The following is a 17,529-nucleotide window of genomic DNA, read 5'->3' as shown; positions in this document are numbered from 1 at the left end:
TCTAGAACTCTTTTAGGGTGCTGTATATCACCTCTTAGAACCCTAGCCTTGAGAGTCCTAAATAAGGATGATTTTTCCACCTACTTGTACATCATCATCATATGAGATTTGGTGTCTTATATTACTTCGGTGAGTGGGTAGTCCTTTCTTGAAGATAACTCTAATCCATCCTCTACACTTACGCAAAAATTAGTTTACTTTTACCAATCCAAATTATTCAAAGAACTGATATTTCCTTTTACCGTTTTGTTCTACTGGTTCTAATTTTTAATGCAAGGTTTATTTTTTTTCTCAGCTTTTTCTATTTATTTCTAAAGTATTTGACCTTGAATATGTAATTATCTTGTCAATTTTAGCTCACGTGATTACTCAATAACAGATAATAGCAGTAGCAATTTTTACAAATATAAAATATCAGAAGAGTTGCTGATTATTAATTAGGGGGAAAGGAAGTAGTTTTTGAAGTTCATGTCTCTCCATTTCTAATTTGGAAAGTCCATTTTTATCAAGTTTCTCTTTATTTAAAATGAACCATTTTATGGTAGGGAAGGGAACTAGATAGAATAGGCTCATTAAAGAGATGAAGTCAGAAAAAAGTACAACTCAAATGAAGAAAATCAATTTACTTTTCTCCAGAGGTAAAAGGAAGATACAAATTGGCCTACACCTTAAAGTAAAGGGGCATTAGCTGTTCTCGCACTGAAAAATGTTGTCCAAGTCCATTATTTCGAACTTTCAAAAAGAAAACACTTACAGTATAATTAGTAGCTTGAACATTTCTAAGTGCTGCTTCCAGTTGTGTTATCAAGAAACGTAAAGTCAAAGCAGGAACAATTTCCTCCCCACTCTGGCTGTTAGCTGCAACTTCTCTCTGCAGAATATTATTCAGTTGAAAATGTCCTTCAGTTACAACAAATATCTACATATTTTTATTATATAAATAATAATGTTCATTATAGAAAATTTGTAGAGATAAAGATGGTTTAAAAAAATCCACACAACCAGATATAATTATTTATGTATTTGTTTTTAAGTAGTCTGAGAAATCTTTGTAACTCTTTCCTCAAACACTAAAAATCATTCCTGTGCCTGCAAAGGAGTTGGCAACATCCACTCCTACTTTAGTGGAAAGCGGTAATCCCATTTTATTCTCAGATCTTCTATTCTCTAGCAAAACAAAAATCTTTCTTCCAGCTCTGAACTTGTGGTAAGCAGGAATCCTAGCTTTAACACCAACACCAGAGTGAGCTATCTTATGCTATAATCTGATTGGAACCAAGCTAATATATGATTTATTATGTACCATAGTTTTTTACATGGATGAAATGAAAGAAAGGACTGTCTTACATTTGTGTCCATTCCCCAATGCCTTGTGTCCAAAAGTACTTGGCTTAAATTACACTATATGTTTAATGATACATTATTTGTGTATAAAGTTTAATCTGTACTTTCTTAACTTGGATTCTAGCATACAATATTTTCCTGTTTTTTTCCTAGCTACCTAGAGGCTTAGTCTCCCTAGCCCTCAATTTAATGAAACTCTTCTTCATCAACACACATTGCCTAGATAAAATAAACCACTTGTCATGTTTTTAAACAGTGTTTATACACTGACAGTTTCCAAATTTATATTTCCAGCTCAGAACTATAACCTGAATTCCACACTCATATATCTAACCATTTACTTAACAATATCTCTTGAATCTGAATAGGCATATAAAACATAACACTGAAGTTTCACCTCTGTCAAACAGTCTAGGTATTTCAGATCAATCTTCTCAGAACAATTTAAAAATATAAAAACCATTTGCTTGAAAGCAATGAAAAGTGCCAAGGCACTGAAAATCTCTGGAGCCAACATGCAAGAGAGAAGAAAGGCCCAGAGACATGAGATTGATTCTAGGAGTCACTTTTCTTTAGGCAATTGTAGTATTCAGTTGTGGCTGAGAGGCTGAGATGCTAAGCAGAGCTTTCAGCAAACTTGCAGAGCTAAGGGGAAAAGTGGGAGTGTATGACTGTGGAGGAAGTGGAGCCCTGGTATATACCTCATTCTTTTGGCTAGGACCCTAAGGAAATATCCCCTAAGAGTGTCCTTTGTGATTTCAATTGAAAGCAGACTCTAATACAAGGATTTAAATGAATAGCTTCTTTCAGAATGTTCAGAAAACAGTGGTAGGGGAATGTGGAAGTGATACAGAGAAGGGAAAGAAGATTTTAAATTAACGGATGTGTTATTAAACTAGTTACCCGCAGTGGGTAGCTGGGGTTAATCAACAGGGAAACTGAAAGACAGTGAAAAATACAAACCTCGGTATTATCCAACTCAAGGGGAAAGAGAACTGGGATATTTAACAACTCCTAAAGCTTACTGATTGTTTTCTGGGGTGAACTGAGAGTACTGATTCCTTGAGACTTCTAGATTGCCATGAAAAGTATAGCCTTCTGCAGTTGCAGAAAAAAAAAAAGGCCTGGGGCATGGAAATGTAGATATTGAAAACTGGAAATTGTCCAGAGCATAGTGAAATGGTAGAGGCCAAAGGATATGGGAAGGGCAAGACAGTATCTGCTACAAAGTGTAAAGCATAAATAGATCAATCTTCACAGAACAGAAGTAAAGCTTGAAATCATCTCAATCCTTAGTTAAGTGATCTGCTAGAAAAGTACAAATAAGCATTACTAAGAAAGATTTTGACCAGTTTTTCTAGTTCTTCTCAAAGGAAGGATGCTCTAAACCAATCCAGGCAGCCACTGCAAGTAGGATAATCCTCTATTATGGAATTTGTATTAATGTTTTCATGTTCATTCATGATTTGGTTATTTTTGCCTTCTTTTTCTTTGAATATTCTTATCAGGCATTTATCAATTTTATTGGTCTTTTCAAAAAACCAAGTGTAGGCTTTATTGACCTTATCTATTTTGTTTTATTTTATTAGTTTTAGCCACATTTATTACTTTTAGCCACATTTATTACTTTCTTCTTTAGACTTTGTTTTTAATTTGCTGTTCTTCTATTAATCTCTTGAACTTCATGCTTAGATGATTGGTATTCAGCCTTGCTTCTTTTTCTAATATATGCTTTTCAAGCTATAAATTCTTTGAAGCACAGCTTTTACCTAATAACACAAGTTCTGATATATATTTTTTTTCAGTTCACAAATTCCTCTAATTTCCATTTTGATTTCTTCTTTGATCCATGGGTTACTTAGATTAGAGGTATATATTTTAACTTAGGAACAATGGCACATGGTCAATTTTTAATATTCTGTGTGCACTTAAAAAGAATGTATATTCTGCCACCATTAGGTGCAATGTTTTATATGCATATGTCACTGAGATCAAGTTTGCTACAACATTACTAATTTTTTGTTCATGTTCTATCAGTTATTCAGAGAGTGATGTTAAATTCTCCCATTGGGATTGCTGATTTATCCATTTCCCCTTTGGTATTAACAATTTCTGTTGTCTTGTACATAAAAGTCCCATATGTATTTAGGTCTATTTTTGGAATTTCCAATCTATTTTCTAGACTTGATTGTAGAGTCAAGAGCAAGTAACACTATCTTTTAATTATTAGAGCTCTGTAACTTTTAATATCTAAGGGTGCAAATTCCAAGCCCTTCTATCCTACACTTCTCTTTCATAATTTTCTTGTTATTCTTTATTTCCCACTTAGACTTTAATTAGCTTTTAGTAATAATAACAAAAAAATCTTTTTACAGTTTTTATTGAATTATGTGATATTTGTATGTTTTAATTTTGGGAAAATTTACAGCTTTGTCACATTTTATCTTCCTACATGTATTCTTTTCCATTCAGGTGTTCTTTTCTTATCTTTAAGAGAGGTAACCTAAACACTAGCTGAACAGAAGTCCCATAACTAAGGATATAAAGAACAAGCCATGTGGAGACTGATATAAGAGGCAAAAGGAGAAGTAGGCTGGCCTCACGTTCACGTGTGGCAGCTGAGAATCAGGAGGGATCACTCGACAGAGGTCCCCCCTTGAGGAGCAGTGGGTCCCAGCCACACAGTGGGCTCCCCAACAGAGCACCGGTGCTAGGAAGAGGAGTCCCCATAATTTTTGACTGTAAAAAATAGTGCGAATTCTGTCTCTCCAGGTAAGCTGTAAGGCTGCTAGAAACCCAAGCATTCCCTTTGAGGGCCTGTGCACAGACTCATTTGCTCGCAGGCAATCACCCTGGGCTCTGGTGGACAGATAGCAGCTTGGGAGGCACCAGAGCCATACAGGAAGAAACTGAGTTGTATGGCTTCAGGGAAAGTGCTAGAGAGACAGCCACCATTATCTCTGTGTTGAGCCATCCTCCTGTACAGCCTACAGGCAAGTGCCATCTTTCCTGTGTTGCTCTCTCCCACCACACAGCTAAATCTAAATGTGCATTGGTATGGTGAACTCCACTAGCTCTACCCTGGTGACTCCCACACAAGCTAAATTACACAACACCAGAGGTGGTTTAGGTGGCAGACAGCCAACCTCAGTTCATGCATAGTAAGAGGCTCTTTCAGCAGCCAGGAGCCAGTCTTGGCTGGGGTGCAGCAAAAGGCTCTTTTGGCAGCAGTCAGCCAGCTCTGGCTTGCACTGCAGTCTTTCTTGGATAACTCTTGGGGATGGCAGCTGGCCTTTGGTGGTGGTGAGCCTTTGGCTGAGTGGTCCCAGGCTCAGCACTGGCAACAAACCTGATTCTGCATTAACCTGGTGAACATAGTTCACCCCACCCTGGTAACTCTCTGAGACCCTGTCTCCCACACCTTCAGCAGCTGAGCTTTATGGGTAGCTGGCAGGTGGTGGCAGATCTCAAGGTGTCTTGGGCCTTTTGCTGAGCTGCCCAGGCCCAGTACTGGTGGAAGCCAGCCTTAGTTCATATTGTGGCCTCTCCCACTGACCTCTAGGTCCAGCACAGGCAGTGACCAACTGCAAATAGCTTTGTAGCTCCTACCAGGTAGCCCAGGGTTGGTCTTAGGCAGCAGCTGACCTTGGCCTGCACAAAAGCCCCACTTAAGAGGCCCCAGAACCAACACCGCCAGAAGCTGGCTTCAGGCCAACAGAGCACGATCCAATTAGTCCTACAAGTGATATACACAAAGGATGGTATTGGTAGGTACCAGAGCCTACTCTATACATTCAACCCCTTCACAGCAGCTTGTATGCTGTGGGTGTGGCCAATACTCATAGCCAGTCAGCCTGAGGGTCAATCTCACCCACTAATGCGCCAACAGAAATCAAAGCTAAACCTCAATAGGAGGGCACACACAACCCACACAAGGGATACTCCTGAAGCACTCGCTGTAGGTAATCAGGGCACCTACTAAAGAAGGAAACTGGTCAACACTGGGAGATGTAGCAGATCTCCCTATTACATAGAAATAAATGCAGAGAGGAAACAAAGAAACATGCCCTAAATGAAAGAACAAAAGAAAACTCCAGAAAAAGAACTAAATGAAATAGAGGCAAGCAATCTACCAGATACAGAGTTTAAATCAATGGTTATAAGGATGCTTAAGGAACTTAGTGAGCACTTCAATAAAGAAAGAGCAAACATAAGAAAGGACATAGAAACCATAAAAAAGAACCAGTCAGAAATGAAGAATACACTAGAAGAAATCGACAGCAGATTAGATGAAGTAGAGGACTGAATCAGCTATTTGGAAAACAAGGTAGCAGAAAACACTCAATCAGAACAGCAAAAGAAAAAAGAATCCAAAATAAAAAAAGATTTTTTTAAGGGACCTCTGGGACAACATCAAGTATGAAAATATTTGCATCACAGGGGTACCAGAGGAGAAGAGAAAAAGCAAGGGATTGAGAACCTATTTGAAGAAATAATGACTGAAAACTTCCCTAATCTGGTGAAGGAAACAGACATACAAGCCCAGGAAACATAGAGAGTCCCAAACAAGATGAACCCAAAGAGGCTCACATTAAGACACATCATAATTAAAATGGCAAAGATTAAAGACAAAGGGAGAATCCTAAAAGCAGCAAGAGAAAGGCAGCTAGTTATTTACAAGGGAGCTCCCATAAGACTGTCAGCTGCTTTCTCAACAGAAACATTGCAGGACAGAAGAGATTGGCAGGAAATACTCAAAGTGATAAAAAGCAAGAAACTACAACCAAGAATACTCTACCTAGCAAAGCTATCATTTAAAACTGGAGGAGAAATAACTTCTCAGACAAGAAAAAGCTAAAGTTCATCACTACCAAATCGGTAATACAAGAAATGTTAGTTCTTTAAAAAGAAGGGGGAGGGGAGAGAACATAAATATGAATAATAAAATGGCAATAACTATAATAACTACATACCTATCAATAATCATTTTAAATCAGAGGTCCTAACCCCCAGGCTACAGCAGTCTGTAGCTTGTTAGGAACCAGGCAGCACAGCAGGAGGTGAGTGGCTGGAGAGAGAATAAAGCTTCATCCAGATTTGCAGCTGCTCCCCAGCACAAGCATCACTGCCTCAGCTCCACTTCAGATTATCAGGCATTAGTTTCTCATAGAAGCACCAGTCCATGGTGCCAAAAAGGTTGGGGACAGCTGCTTTAAATGTAAAGATTAAATGCTCCAATCAAAAGATACAGGGTAGCCAAACAGATAAGAAAACAAGACCCATAGATACATTGTCCACAAGAGATGCACTTCAGATCAAAAGATACATACAGAGTGAAAGGAAAGGGATGGAAAAAGATATTTAATGCAAATAAAGATGAAAAAAAGCTGGAGTAGCAATACTTTTCAGACAAAATAGACTTTAAAACAATGGATACAATAAGAGACAAAGAAGGACATTACATAATGATAAAGAGATCAATCCAACAAGAGGATATAACCTTTGTAAACATTCATGAATCCAACACAGAATGCAAAATATATAATGCAAATACTGACAGACATAAAGGGGAAATGAACAGTAATACAGCCATGTAGGGGAATTTAACACACAAATGACACCAATGGACAGATCTTCCAGATGAAAAATCAACAAGGAAACAGCAGCCTTAAATGACACACTAGACCAGTTAGATTTAATTGATATTTTTAGAGCACTTCACTCCAAAGCAGCAGAATATATATTCTTTTCAAGCACACATGGAACATTTTCCAAGACAGACCACAATACAAGTCTCGATAAATTTAAGAAGACTGAAATCATATTAAGCATCTTCTCTGACTACAAGGGTATGAAACTAGAAATCAATTACAAAAAAAAAAAAAAACCCTGAAAAATACACACAAACATATGAAGGCTAAATAACATGCTACTACACAATGAATGGGTCAACAATGAGATCATAAAAAAAATCAAAAGATAACTGAGACAAATGAAAATGAAAACATGTGACCCAAAACCTCTGGGACACTGAAGGCTAAATAACATGCTACTAAACAAAGAATGGGTTAACAATGAGATCAAGAAAGAAATGAAAAGATAACTGGAGACAAATGAAAATGAAAACACAATGACCCAAAATCTATCAGACAAAGTAAAAGCAGTATTAAGAGGAAAATTCATAGCAATAAAGGCCTACCTAAAGAAACAAGAAAAGTCTCAAATAAATAATGTAACTTTACACTTAAAGGAACTAGAAAAAGAATAGCACATAAAGCCCAAGGTGAGTAGAAGGAAGGTAATAATACAGATCAGAGCAAAAATAAACAAAATAATCTAAAAAAATATATAAGAGATCAATGAAACCAAGAGCTGGTTTTTTGAAAAGATAAACAAAACTGATAATCCTTTAACCAGACTCATCAAGAAGAAAAGAGAGAGGACCCAAATAAATAAAATCGGAAATGAAAGAGAAGTGACAACTGACACCATAGAAATACAAAGGATTATAAGAAAATACTATGAACAATTATATGCCAACAAATGGGACAATCTGGGAGAAATGGAAAAATTACTAGAAACATATAATCTCCTAAGAATGGATCAAGAAGAAACAAAATCTGAGCAAACCAATTATTACAAACGAAACTGAATCGGTAATCAATAAAACGCTAACAAACAAAACTCCTGGACAGGATGGCTTCACAGGTGAATTTTACCAAACCCTCAAAGATGAACTAACATCTATTCTTCTTAAACTACTCCAAAAAATTCAAGGGGAGAGAAGGCTCTAACTTCATTCTATGAGGCCAACGTTACCCCGATTCCAAAACCAGAAAAAGACATTTTAAAAAAAGAAAATTATAGTCTGATATCCCTGGTGAATACAGGTAAAAAAATCCTCAACAAAATATTAGCAAACTAAATTCAGCAGTACACCAAAAAGATCATACGCCATGATCAAGTGGGATTTATTCCTGGGGAAGCAAGGTTGGTTTAATATCTGAAAATCAATTAACACAATACACCACATAAACAAAATGAAGAATGAAAATCATATGATCATACCAATAGATGTAGAAAAAGCATTTGACAAAATCCAGCACCCATTTATGATAAAAATTCTCAATAGTGGAAATAGAGGGAAATACCTCAACATAATAAAGGCCACATATGACAAACCCACAGCTAACATCATACGCTATGCTGAAAAGCTAAAAGCATTTTCCTTGAGATCAGGGACAAGAAAAAGATGTCTACTTTCACCACTTTTATCCAACAGTATTGGAAGTCCTAGCCACAGCAATTGGACAAGAAAAAGAAATAAAGGCTTCCAGTTTAGTGCCTGGAGGGTGGTACACTCCAGCTCCACTAAAGAAGAAGCTCCTGCACTCAGGACCCTTCCAGACCTTGACCTGGCAGTTCATCTGGATCCTTTATCATATACTTGATTATGTAATAGTAAACATGTTCCCCTGAGTTCTGTGAGCTGTTATAACAAATCACTGTACCCAAAAAGGGGTCGTAGGAACCTCAATTTGTAGCCAGTTAGTCAGAACTACTGGAGACAACCTAGTACTGGCGACTGACATCTGAAGTGGGGGCAGTCTTACAACACTATGCCCTTAACCTGTGGGATCTGATGCTAACTTTAGGCAGATGGTGTCAGAATTTCATTGACTTACAGGACACCCAGCTAGTCTCAGAAAACTGATCAGTGTGGGAATAAACTCATCTATCTAGTGTTAGAAGTGCTGTATGACAGTAGTGTGATAATAAAGAAATATAATGTGTTTTTCCTCTGTGTTGCACTTCTGCCCAGAGAACAAATTGTGATCTTACCTGCATAGTTTGAAAGGAAAAATCTTCTTGTATGAACTTTTTGATGTGAGGGACCACACCTTTTGGTAGAGTATTAATTGCATTCAATAACTTCTTCATCTCTAATAGTAGGTTAACAGGGACAAGATCAGTAGGTATGTCCTTTTCTTGCTTGTCCTAGAAGACATTATTAAAAACTTACACAGTTACAGTTGGCTAATATTAAAACCAGCCAACGTATTTTTTAAAATAGTACAAAATGCCTTTACATACTATATCTGTGACAGACTACAGAAAATCCAAATAAGAACAAGACATTCTTTCTGCTCTCAAGGAATTTACAACATAGCAGGAAGTTTAAGACCAAAAGTCAAGAAGCTTTAATACAAGGAATGCCATTATCAATTCATTTGAAAGTTATAAACAAAGTAGAGATTCAAATACAGAAATGATTACACCTTCCTTTTTTGTACAGTAGTGGGATGGGAAATGTGAATGATTTTAGGCTTAAATGTGACTTAGGCCTTAAAAAATGGTTTCTCTTAAGAAATACACAGCATGTAATGAGTTGGTCCATTTAAGGCATTAAAAAATGTTTAAAATATTACATAGGTTATTCTGCATATATTATGAAAACTATTTCTCAGAATAGGTTTTACATTAGTTGTGAGGAATGGGTAGGTAACAGAAATGAATAAGGTCTTAGAACAGATGGATAATGGCCTTCCTTCAAACCTTAATGAGATACTATAGTTCCTACACACTGCTGAAACTGTGGGAATATGAGTATGTTGCTGCTGACCTCTGAATATCAGAACAGCTTCTTTGTACAGAGTCCACATGGAGCTGGAGTCACTGAAAATGCCCTGGTATGGGTGACTCAAACTGTAACTAGGAACCAAAAAAAGTCCATGGGAGGACTATCTTCCCACTCTCCCATTAGGGGTTTTAGTCTTAAATTAAGATTCCTCCATCCCCAGCAATACCCAACAAATATACCTTACATTTTATAATACTTCATTATATGAAAATTATATCCAAAAATCTCAGTGAAGGGTAAATGAGTGTTTGTTGTACTATTCTTGCAACTTTTCTATAGGTTTCAAATTTCTGGAAAAGATTGAAGAAGGGCAGATGCACTTTAAAACACCAGAGAATATCACGCACATCACAGACCAGAATCGTGCAGAGCGAACTCCAGACAGCCACACGAGGCAGCCGAGTGGGTCTTCTTCTTGCTGCTTCTAAACTTATATCTATGTATGACTTAAGAATTTCCCACGACCACTCTTGTGGATGACAAGTTGCCTATATAAAAAACATACTTGCCAGTATTAAAAAAACAAAAACAAAAAACAACAACAAAAAAACTTCCAGAAAGTAACCAGACTAGCCCTTATAAAGAATGACCACCATCAGTGCATATATTTCAAACTAAAGGTTAATATTGCAGTCAAATGTCACTGCAGAATCATCTAACACTAAGTACCAAATTGAACATAAGCGAGATTATGGCATAAATAAAATTTTTTCAACAGGATATACTATAAGCTTCATGTTTATTAAATATATCTTATTATAAACACAATTTATTTTTTTTTAAAGTTAGTTGTCAAAACATTTGGTTCCCAATCCATTTTTGCAAAACTGATTTAGCATCTAAATCAAATTCAGGTCAAAGTTTCCACCTCCATTGCCTTCTTTATTTCCAAATCTGTATCTAGAAACATCTTTTCTGGATCTACTCTCCCTGGTTCAACATACATCCCTACGTACATTTGTATATACTGTTACCTCGGCAACACTTTTAATGGTGATAACCTATGCAAGTGAATACTATAGTTATTTTATGTTTATATATTTTCTCTTCCTAAGTTACTGGATAACTTTTACAAACTTTATTAACATGTGAATATCAATCATTATATAAAACTATGTAGAAAGTAAAAATTGCCTGAACAAGAAACTAACAAACAAATACCTATTCAACCAGCCTTCATTAAATATAATCGCATTAAATCTACCATAAAGTATATTGTCATTGGCAATAGAAGCTTATATTAATGTATAATTTAATTATTTGCATTCATTTGCATTCATAGAACTGGAAGTTCTAACAGTAAAGATGATAAAAACAGGGAAGAGAATTAACTTAAGAAACAACTCAGTGAAATTTCTTAATAAAATTCTGTTTTTTCTTTGTACGTATATTATTTTCATTTTGTTTGAATTTTGCTTTTGAAAGACAAATATGAGATTTCTTAAAACTGACTGTTGGGGTGTTTCTGGGCCAGTTAATTTAGCTATCTATTAATTTAAACTTATAGTGAGGGTTGGTCCACAGAATGATAACTTTGAGACACAGGTATCAATTATCAAGGAAAGAGTCAATTATGACCGTAATTTTACTTATTAAGGTATAAAAATGGACTTACCTCCAAATTTTTAACAAATAATTAAACTAATAAGATTTAGCATGGCATTCTCTACAATGTTAGTCATTATTAATTAACTAACAGTTAATGAAAATTAAATCTTCTCTTACCAGTGGATCAGTTGATTTTTCTACCTCATTCTTGGTTTCCTTCTTAGTCTGCTCCACGACAGGAGGATCCCTATTTTAAATGAAAAAGAAAGGTATATTCAGAGCATCTCATTACAAAGAATACAATTGTAGTAGTAAAGAATCTAATGAGTGATTTGTCTGAAAGTTTCAGAAGTGTAAACTCTATGCATCAAAGACTGATAACAGTGGTAGATGCCATATTGCTTTAGGGACACAAAGAAATTATGCCATGCCTTTACCATATGGTAGTAGAGAGAACAGAAAACTGATGGAAAAAACTTTTCATCTTTAAATAGACACACAATAGACCAAAATAATAGAAAAAAGTTAATTTTATAGCACTGTATCAATGTAAAGAAAAAAGGTTCTTGAAAAGGTTGATGTTTGGTTTTGTGTGCGTGCATGTGTGTATTTATGAAGACAATAAAGGTTTGTAAAGGATCTATATAAGAACTATAACATACAATCATATATGATTTATAATGATCTTAATTTCATACACTTGCAGAGATAAAACTGAGGTGAGAAACTTACATCAATGGATTGATTTACTCAGAACCATATTTTATAAATATTAACTCGTTTTACTTCACATTTATGTACTCATTTGACAGAAAATCACTTATCATCTACTATGTGCAAACATTTTCTAAGGGAAAACTGGGACAAATAAATAGTATATTATCAACATTGTGAAAGTTTCAACAAAAGATGATTTATATACACAATATTTCACAATATGATTCTCAATGTTCTTTCAAATGTAGAAAAGAAAAACCTGTTGACTGCCTTCTAAACCCCACATCAAAAAGAAACACAAGGAAGTTCCTTGTGTTATCAACTGATGAAAAATATTGCAGCAGTATTCTGAAGCCTTTCAAGGTTTGAGAAACAAGAGTTCAAAATGGTCTCAAATCTATACTCTACTTGCTTACTCCATTTCATGATTATTCACACCTTCATTCAATAGTTCTCAATCTCAGATGCATATTAAAATCAGCTGTTAACCTTCTGAAACATCCAGATTTCTAAACTCTACTTTAGAGTTTCTTAATCAAAATGATTAAGAAATGAGCTACTATATTTTCCATAGGTTCCATAGCAAATTTTGATGTGTAATCTTCATTCTCTCTCCAACATTAAAATTGCTCTATTGAGGTTACTAATGAAATCCTATTTGCTATTCCAACAGCTTTGTCTTAGCTCTCATTCCACCTGGATTTTCTGCATCATTTATTGTTGTCCATCATACCCTCCAACTCTCCTTGAAAACCTCTGCATTTTTTGCTGCTACTGGTTCTCTTCCTAGCCTTCCCAGCTGTCCACTTTAGTTTGTACCACTGACTAGCTCTCTTCCTCTCATTCATTTATTATTTTAATAATATTTAATACAGAACCATAAACGTTATCCATATCAAACCATGTTCCTGGTATAAGAACAGGAAGGCATATCAGGAGCCACAGATAGCAGCCACTTTATTCTATAGAAGGGTAAACTGATATCCAGAGAACTTACATAACTTATTTTAAGTTATACATCCAATAAGTAGTAAAGCAAAAACCAGAACCAGAACTAGTTTTTTTTTTTTGCTATTCTACCACTTTTATCACCTGTATACTTTGTTCTGCTGCTAAGAGAAGCTATAACCATATATCCTGAATACACATAATGTTCCATTTTTAGCCCTCTTTTTTCTTACTATATTTTCTACTTAAATCAATCTCATTTATGCACATGTATAAACACTCTCAGATAAGGATTAGATCCTACTTATTCATTACCTCACCTTCAAGTATCTAGCTCAACATCTGACATCCTGATTGGAGGGGAGAAATGGACATTTGGCCTGGGCCCAGTTGAACCACCTAATAGAATTTTCTGTTATGCTGAGGTTACCTTCTATAAAAAGAAAATAATAATAGCATCTACCTCATAGAGTTGTCATAAGGTTTACATAAGTTAAAATTTTTAAAGTAGTTTAAAAAATGCCTGACAGAGAGAATGATGAATAAATGCTCGTTAAATGATAAATAAAACATTATTTTGTTGAGAATGTCTCAAGTGTGGCAAGCTGTAAAACAGTTTTTAATTCTTAGCTATTTAGCCAGGGTGTGGTCCTTACAATTTTTTTCTAAAATTAGATTTCACCCAGGCTACATCCCTTAATAATCAAAATTGCAAAATTATCTTGAAATATAAGGGTATCTCATTCACACTAGCTTTCCGAGGTTATATGAAAGAGAAAAATGTTATGTCTTCAGAATGCAAAAACTGCAGTTGGTTTTTTTCAATCCGTCCCTTACCTCACAAAAAATTCTTCTGGTAGAGAATCCATGATGAACAATGTTCTTTTGCAAAAGTCTTATTCCAGTGCTTGCAGACTGACTTTTACTATTGCTGTTTAAGGCTGTAAGGAAAATAACCTTTTTAGTAGCAAGGTTGGAAGATTACATTCTTTCTCCCTACTATATAAATAGTACATATCATTAAAGAAAATTTTGAAACTACTATAAAACAAAAATCATAGTTTTAGCATCCAAACATAAATCACTTACATTTTAATATACTTAATTTTTTCCAAGAATAGGTATCTTTTTCCAATTTGTTATCATATTGAATAGACAAAGCTCTACACCACCTTTTTCACCACTGAACACTATTATCAAAACCATCTTTCATATTCCTTTATATTTTTAATAATCATTCCTAATGGCTATAAAACAAATGGTTGATTTCCTTGACCATTTCCTTACGGTTGGACATCAGATTCTCATTGTTTTAGTACAAATAGTATTTTGACAAACTCCATTGTCCATAAGGCCTTCTCTATATTTATGATTTTTTTTATAATAAATTCTTAGAAGTAGAATTCCTAAGTCGAAAGACACAAATATTTTAAACCTCTTAGTGTATATTGGTAAATGGCTTCCCAAAAGGTTTGTAATAATTTAGGTTCCATACAGGTATAAGAGCTCCTGTTTAACACAATCATGATAACACTGTTTTATTTTCTTTTAGTCTAAAAACAACATTTAACCCCCTTCCCCCAAAGTCGTATGATTGTACATCTCCATAAAATAAGGGAGGTGGGATGTAAAGAACTCTTGCATATTCTCTGGTTCAAATATCAATGGATGTTGTGGATGTTTCCTGAAAGGAAAAAAAAATACGGAGGCAACACGAATGAAAACAAAAAGGAGAATAAACTATCATTAGTATGTTTATTTACATAGGTCTCTATTTAACTATCCCAAGACCGACTTTTCTACATTTAGTCCCCTATGTGCTCTGTTTCACTGAGTGTTCAAGCTTCCACACTCCATTGCCCTCTGCTAGGCTGACTTTCCTTTCTGATCCCTCTGTACATAAGCCCAGGAATTGTTAGAGCAAACTATTGCTTAGTGCTTTGGGGCAAAGAAAGAAATGATGAGGAAAAAGAAAAGAATGTGGCTGCGATAGCACAAATAAAAGAGTCTTAGAGTGCTTTGGGCTTGCTGCCAAGCATAAGACCATAAATTTTCTTATTTGTCGCCTCTGGACTGCTTATTTATCTTAATAACTGGGTAGCTAGTTTCTCTAATAGCATATTTAATATACACCAAAAAATTAACTCGGTAGAGCTTTCGGAAGCCCATTACTAAAAGGCAATTCAGCACAGATAATTCCCAAATCAAGAAAATATGTTCCACAAGAACATTTGCAAGTTACCTATTAAGAATTCAGATTGTATTTACGTTATGTAGTTAGGCAAGCATGATCGACAGGAGTGAAAGCCCAGCACTGTAACCACAGAAGTCTCCCTTAAAGATCTTCCTTAAGGACCTCCCAGAAATATCTCCTTTAGGGTTATAAATTACCCCAAATCCAAGAGCACAAAGGCCATAAAAGCACGAGCTAAACCAACCACAAACGTGTGCAGAAAGTACTACTCCTGCCCATAATCTCAGCTTCATTATACCGTCATCATAACATCATGACTTGCCTGGAAGTTCATGAATCTAATTATAACAGACTTAATTCTGGGTAAGCACATGTAGAGTAGGCAAAGTATTATATAGCAGCCACTGTCAGTCAAGGTAACCTCACAAACGGATCTAGGACCTCCCATCACAGCCCAAATATAAAGACGTTCTCATTTTGCTGTTACAACTCTCTTGGCTGAGAACCTCCTTCTCCTAAACTTTACAGGGTTTCAGCCTTCCTTAGAATGACACATCTCCTTCTAAAATGTACTTTCAATAAATCTTCTAAATCTCACTGACCTGTGATTCTTTGCTGCATCAGTGGGGAAGAACTGAGGACACCACACCCCCCTCCCCCATGCTACTGGGTGGATGCTGGATTTCACAACACCCCAGCAATAACATTTACTCAAAGAAACATTGTTTTACATGATACTGAGTCTCCCCCAGAGCCAGAAAAAGACAACACATAGGAAGAAAAAACAGCAGGACCTAAACCTGCCTATGCCTTGAGGTCTGAGTATCCTGTCATTAATGAGCTTAACCTAGAAGGGACCTAGTCCAAAAGATAAAAGTTCTGAAGGATCATCTGCAAAACAAGTGTTCCTAATTATAATACTACCTGTATTTGACTCATACCAGTTCAAGTTACACAGAAAGTCTTGAGAGACAAAGGTAATTCTCCAACAATTCAACTGTAGCTGATACTTCCTAATCAAAAGATTTACACACATGCTGACTTTCATTTAAATTTCCTCATTTAAGACAGAGCTTTCCAACACCTTAGTTTCTTGCCTATCCCTAACAAAACACTTCTTGCTGTCAGTTTGATAACTTACCTATGTAGAATCAAGTTCTCTTAATTATTTTAGTTTTATTAATTATAAAACTCAATAGATAAAGTCATTTGTCTATTTAAATTTGCATTCTGTTCAAATACCAATGAAAGATACAACCTAAAGCTAATGATGAAGCAGAGAGAGGTTGGATAAACCTTGTTATTCATTCACACTAAATCACATCTGCTTCATCTCTTTGACAAGGCTGTATAGAAAAGAGCATGGCTTTGAGAATTTTATGATTGTGATCAAACTGTTTTTCTTTTAAGGTTTCTATAATCTCCCAGGGTTATTTTAATAAAAAGTAACAGACATTACTTCATAGCCAGATCATATAAACATAAGCCTTTACTAGACAAAACAATCCCTTTTTCTACAATTTAAAAGCTCAGACATGGATACCTCCCCCACTCTGATAAGCTTTCCTTCAGTCAGTAGCTGTTTGCATAGATAACAGGGAGGCTAAAAAGAAGGGAGGCAAATCCTCTGGCAACAAAGTAGAGACACTAGAAGGCCTCTGCTAAGCTTATTCAGTGTTCAGCTTGAAAAAGAAAAGGGTGTAAAATTAATCAGAAGACATTAGGATACTGAATTGAGTTGGACGGACGGACGGACGGACGAAAGGAAGAAACTAATGGCTTTATCAGCCTGCTTAAAAATACAACTTAAAATGAATTTCTGTGATGAAAGGTTTTCCAGGAGAGAGGATCATCAATCCCATCATTTCCCTAGAGCTGAGCAGATCTGTATGGAAAAGCCTACCAGCAAGAGCAGCAGAAATAGCATTTTACAGCCTCTGTCAAGAAGAAAAGTATAATTGCCTAGCGACAGAAAGGAAGTAGCCAGCCTGAAACATTACTCCTTCTTCTAAAATAATTCAAAGGTTCTTAACATTTCAGATGTTGAATGAAATCTTTAAAATTAGGGTTAACATGAGAGAAACAGTAAATCTGGTTTACTCTGGTGTATTCATTTCAATAGACTTCCTATCAGCAG

The 17,529-nt window shown here is 35.6% G+C and overlaps 1 protein-coding gene across 13 annotated transcripts in view; it reads right to left on the bottom strand.

Annotated features, from left to right (window-relative positions):
* The window catches only part of DZIP3 (DAZ interacting zinc finger protein 3), a 95,292-nt gene that overhangs the window by 67,932 nt on the left and 9,831 nt on the right, over window positions 1–17,529 (bottom strand). For 12 of the 13 annotated variants that reach the window (XM_025051034.1, XM_025051066.1, XM_025051019.1 and 9 more), the window contains 4 exons: window positions 14,036–14,139; window positions 11,711–11,780; window positions 9,187–9,342; window positions 755–871 (listed from right to left, as the gene is read on the bottom strand). In XM_025051034.1, the coding sequence (XP_024906802.1) occupies window positions 755–871; window positions 9,187–9,342; window positions 11,711–11,780; window positions 14,036–14,067 (375 nt within the window). In that variant the 5' untranslated portion in view covers window positions 14,068–14,139. The remainder of the gene's footprint in view (window positions 1–754; window positions 872–9,186; window positions 9,343–11,710; window positions 11,781–14,035; window positions 14,140–17,529) is intronic. The other variant, XM_025051040.1, reaches the window with a different exon arrangement.

The sequence above is a fragment of the Pteropus alecto genome, unplaced genomic scaffold (assembly GCF_000325575.1).
Source record: "Pteropus alecto unplaced genomic scaffold, ASM32557v1 scaffold270, whole genome shotgun sequence".
NCBI lineage: Eukaryota > Metazoa > Chordata > Mammalia > Chiroptera > Pteropodidae > Pteropus > Pteropus alecto.
This window is presented reverse-complemented; position numbering and strand designations above follow the sequence as displayed.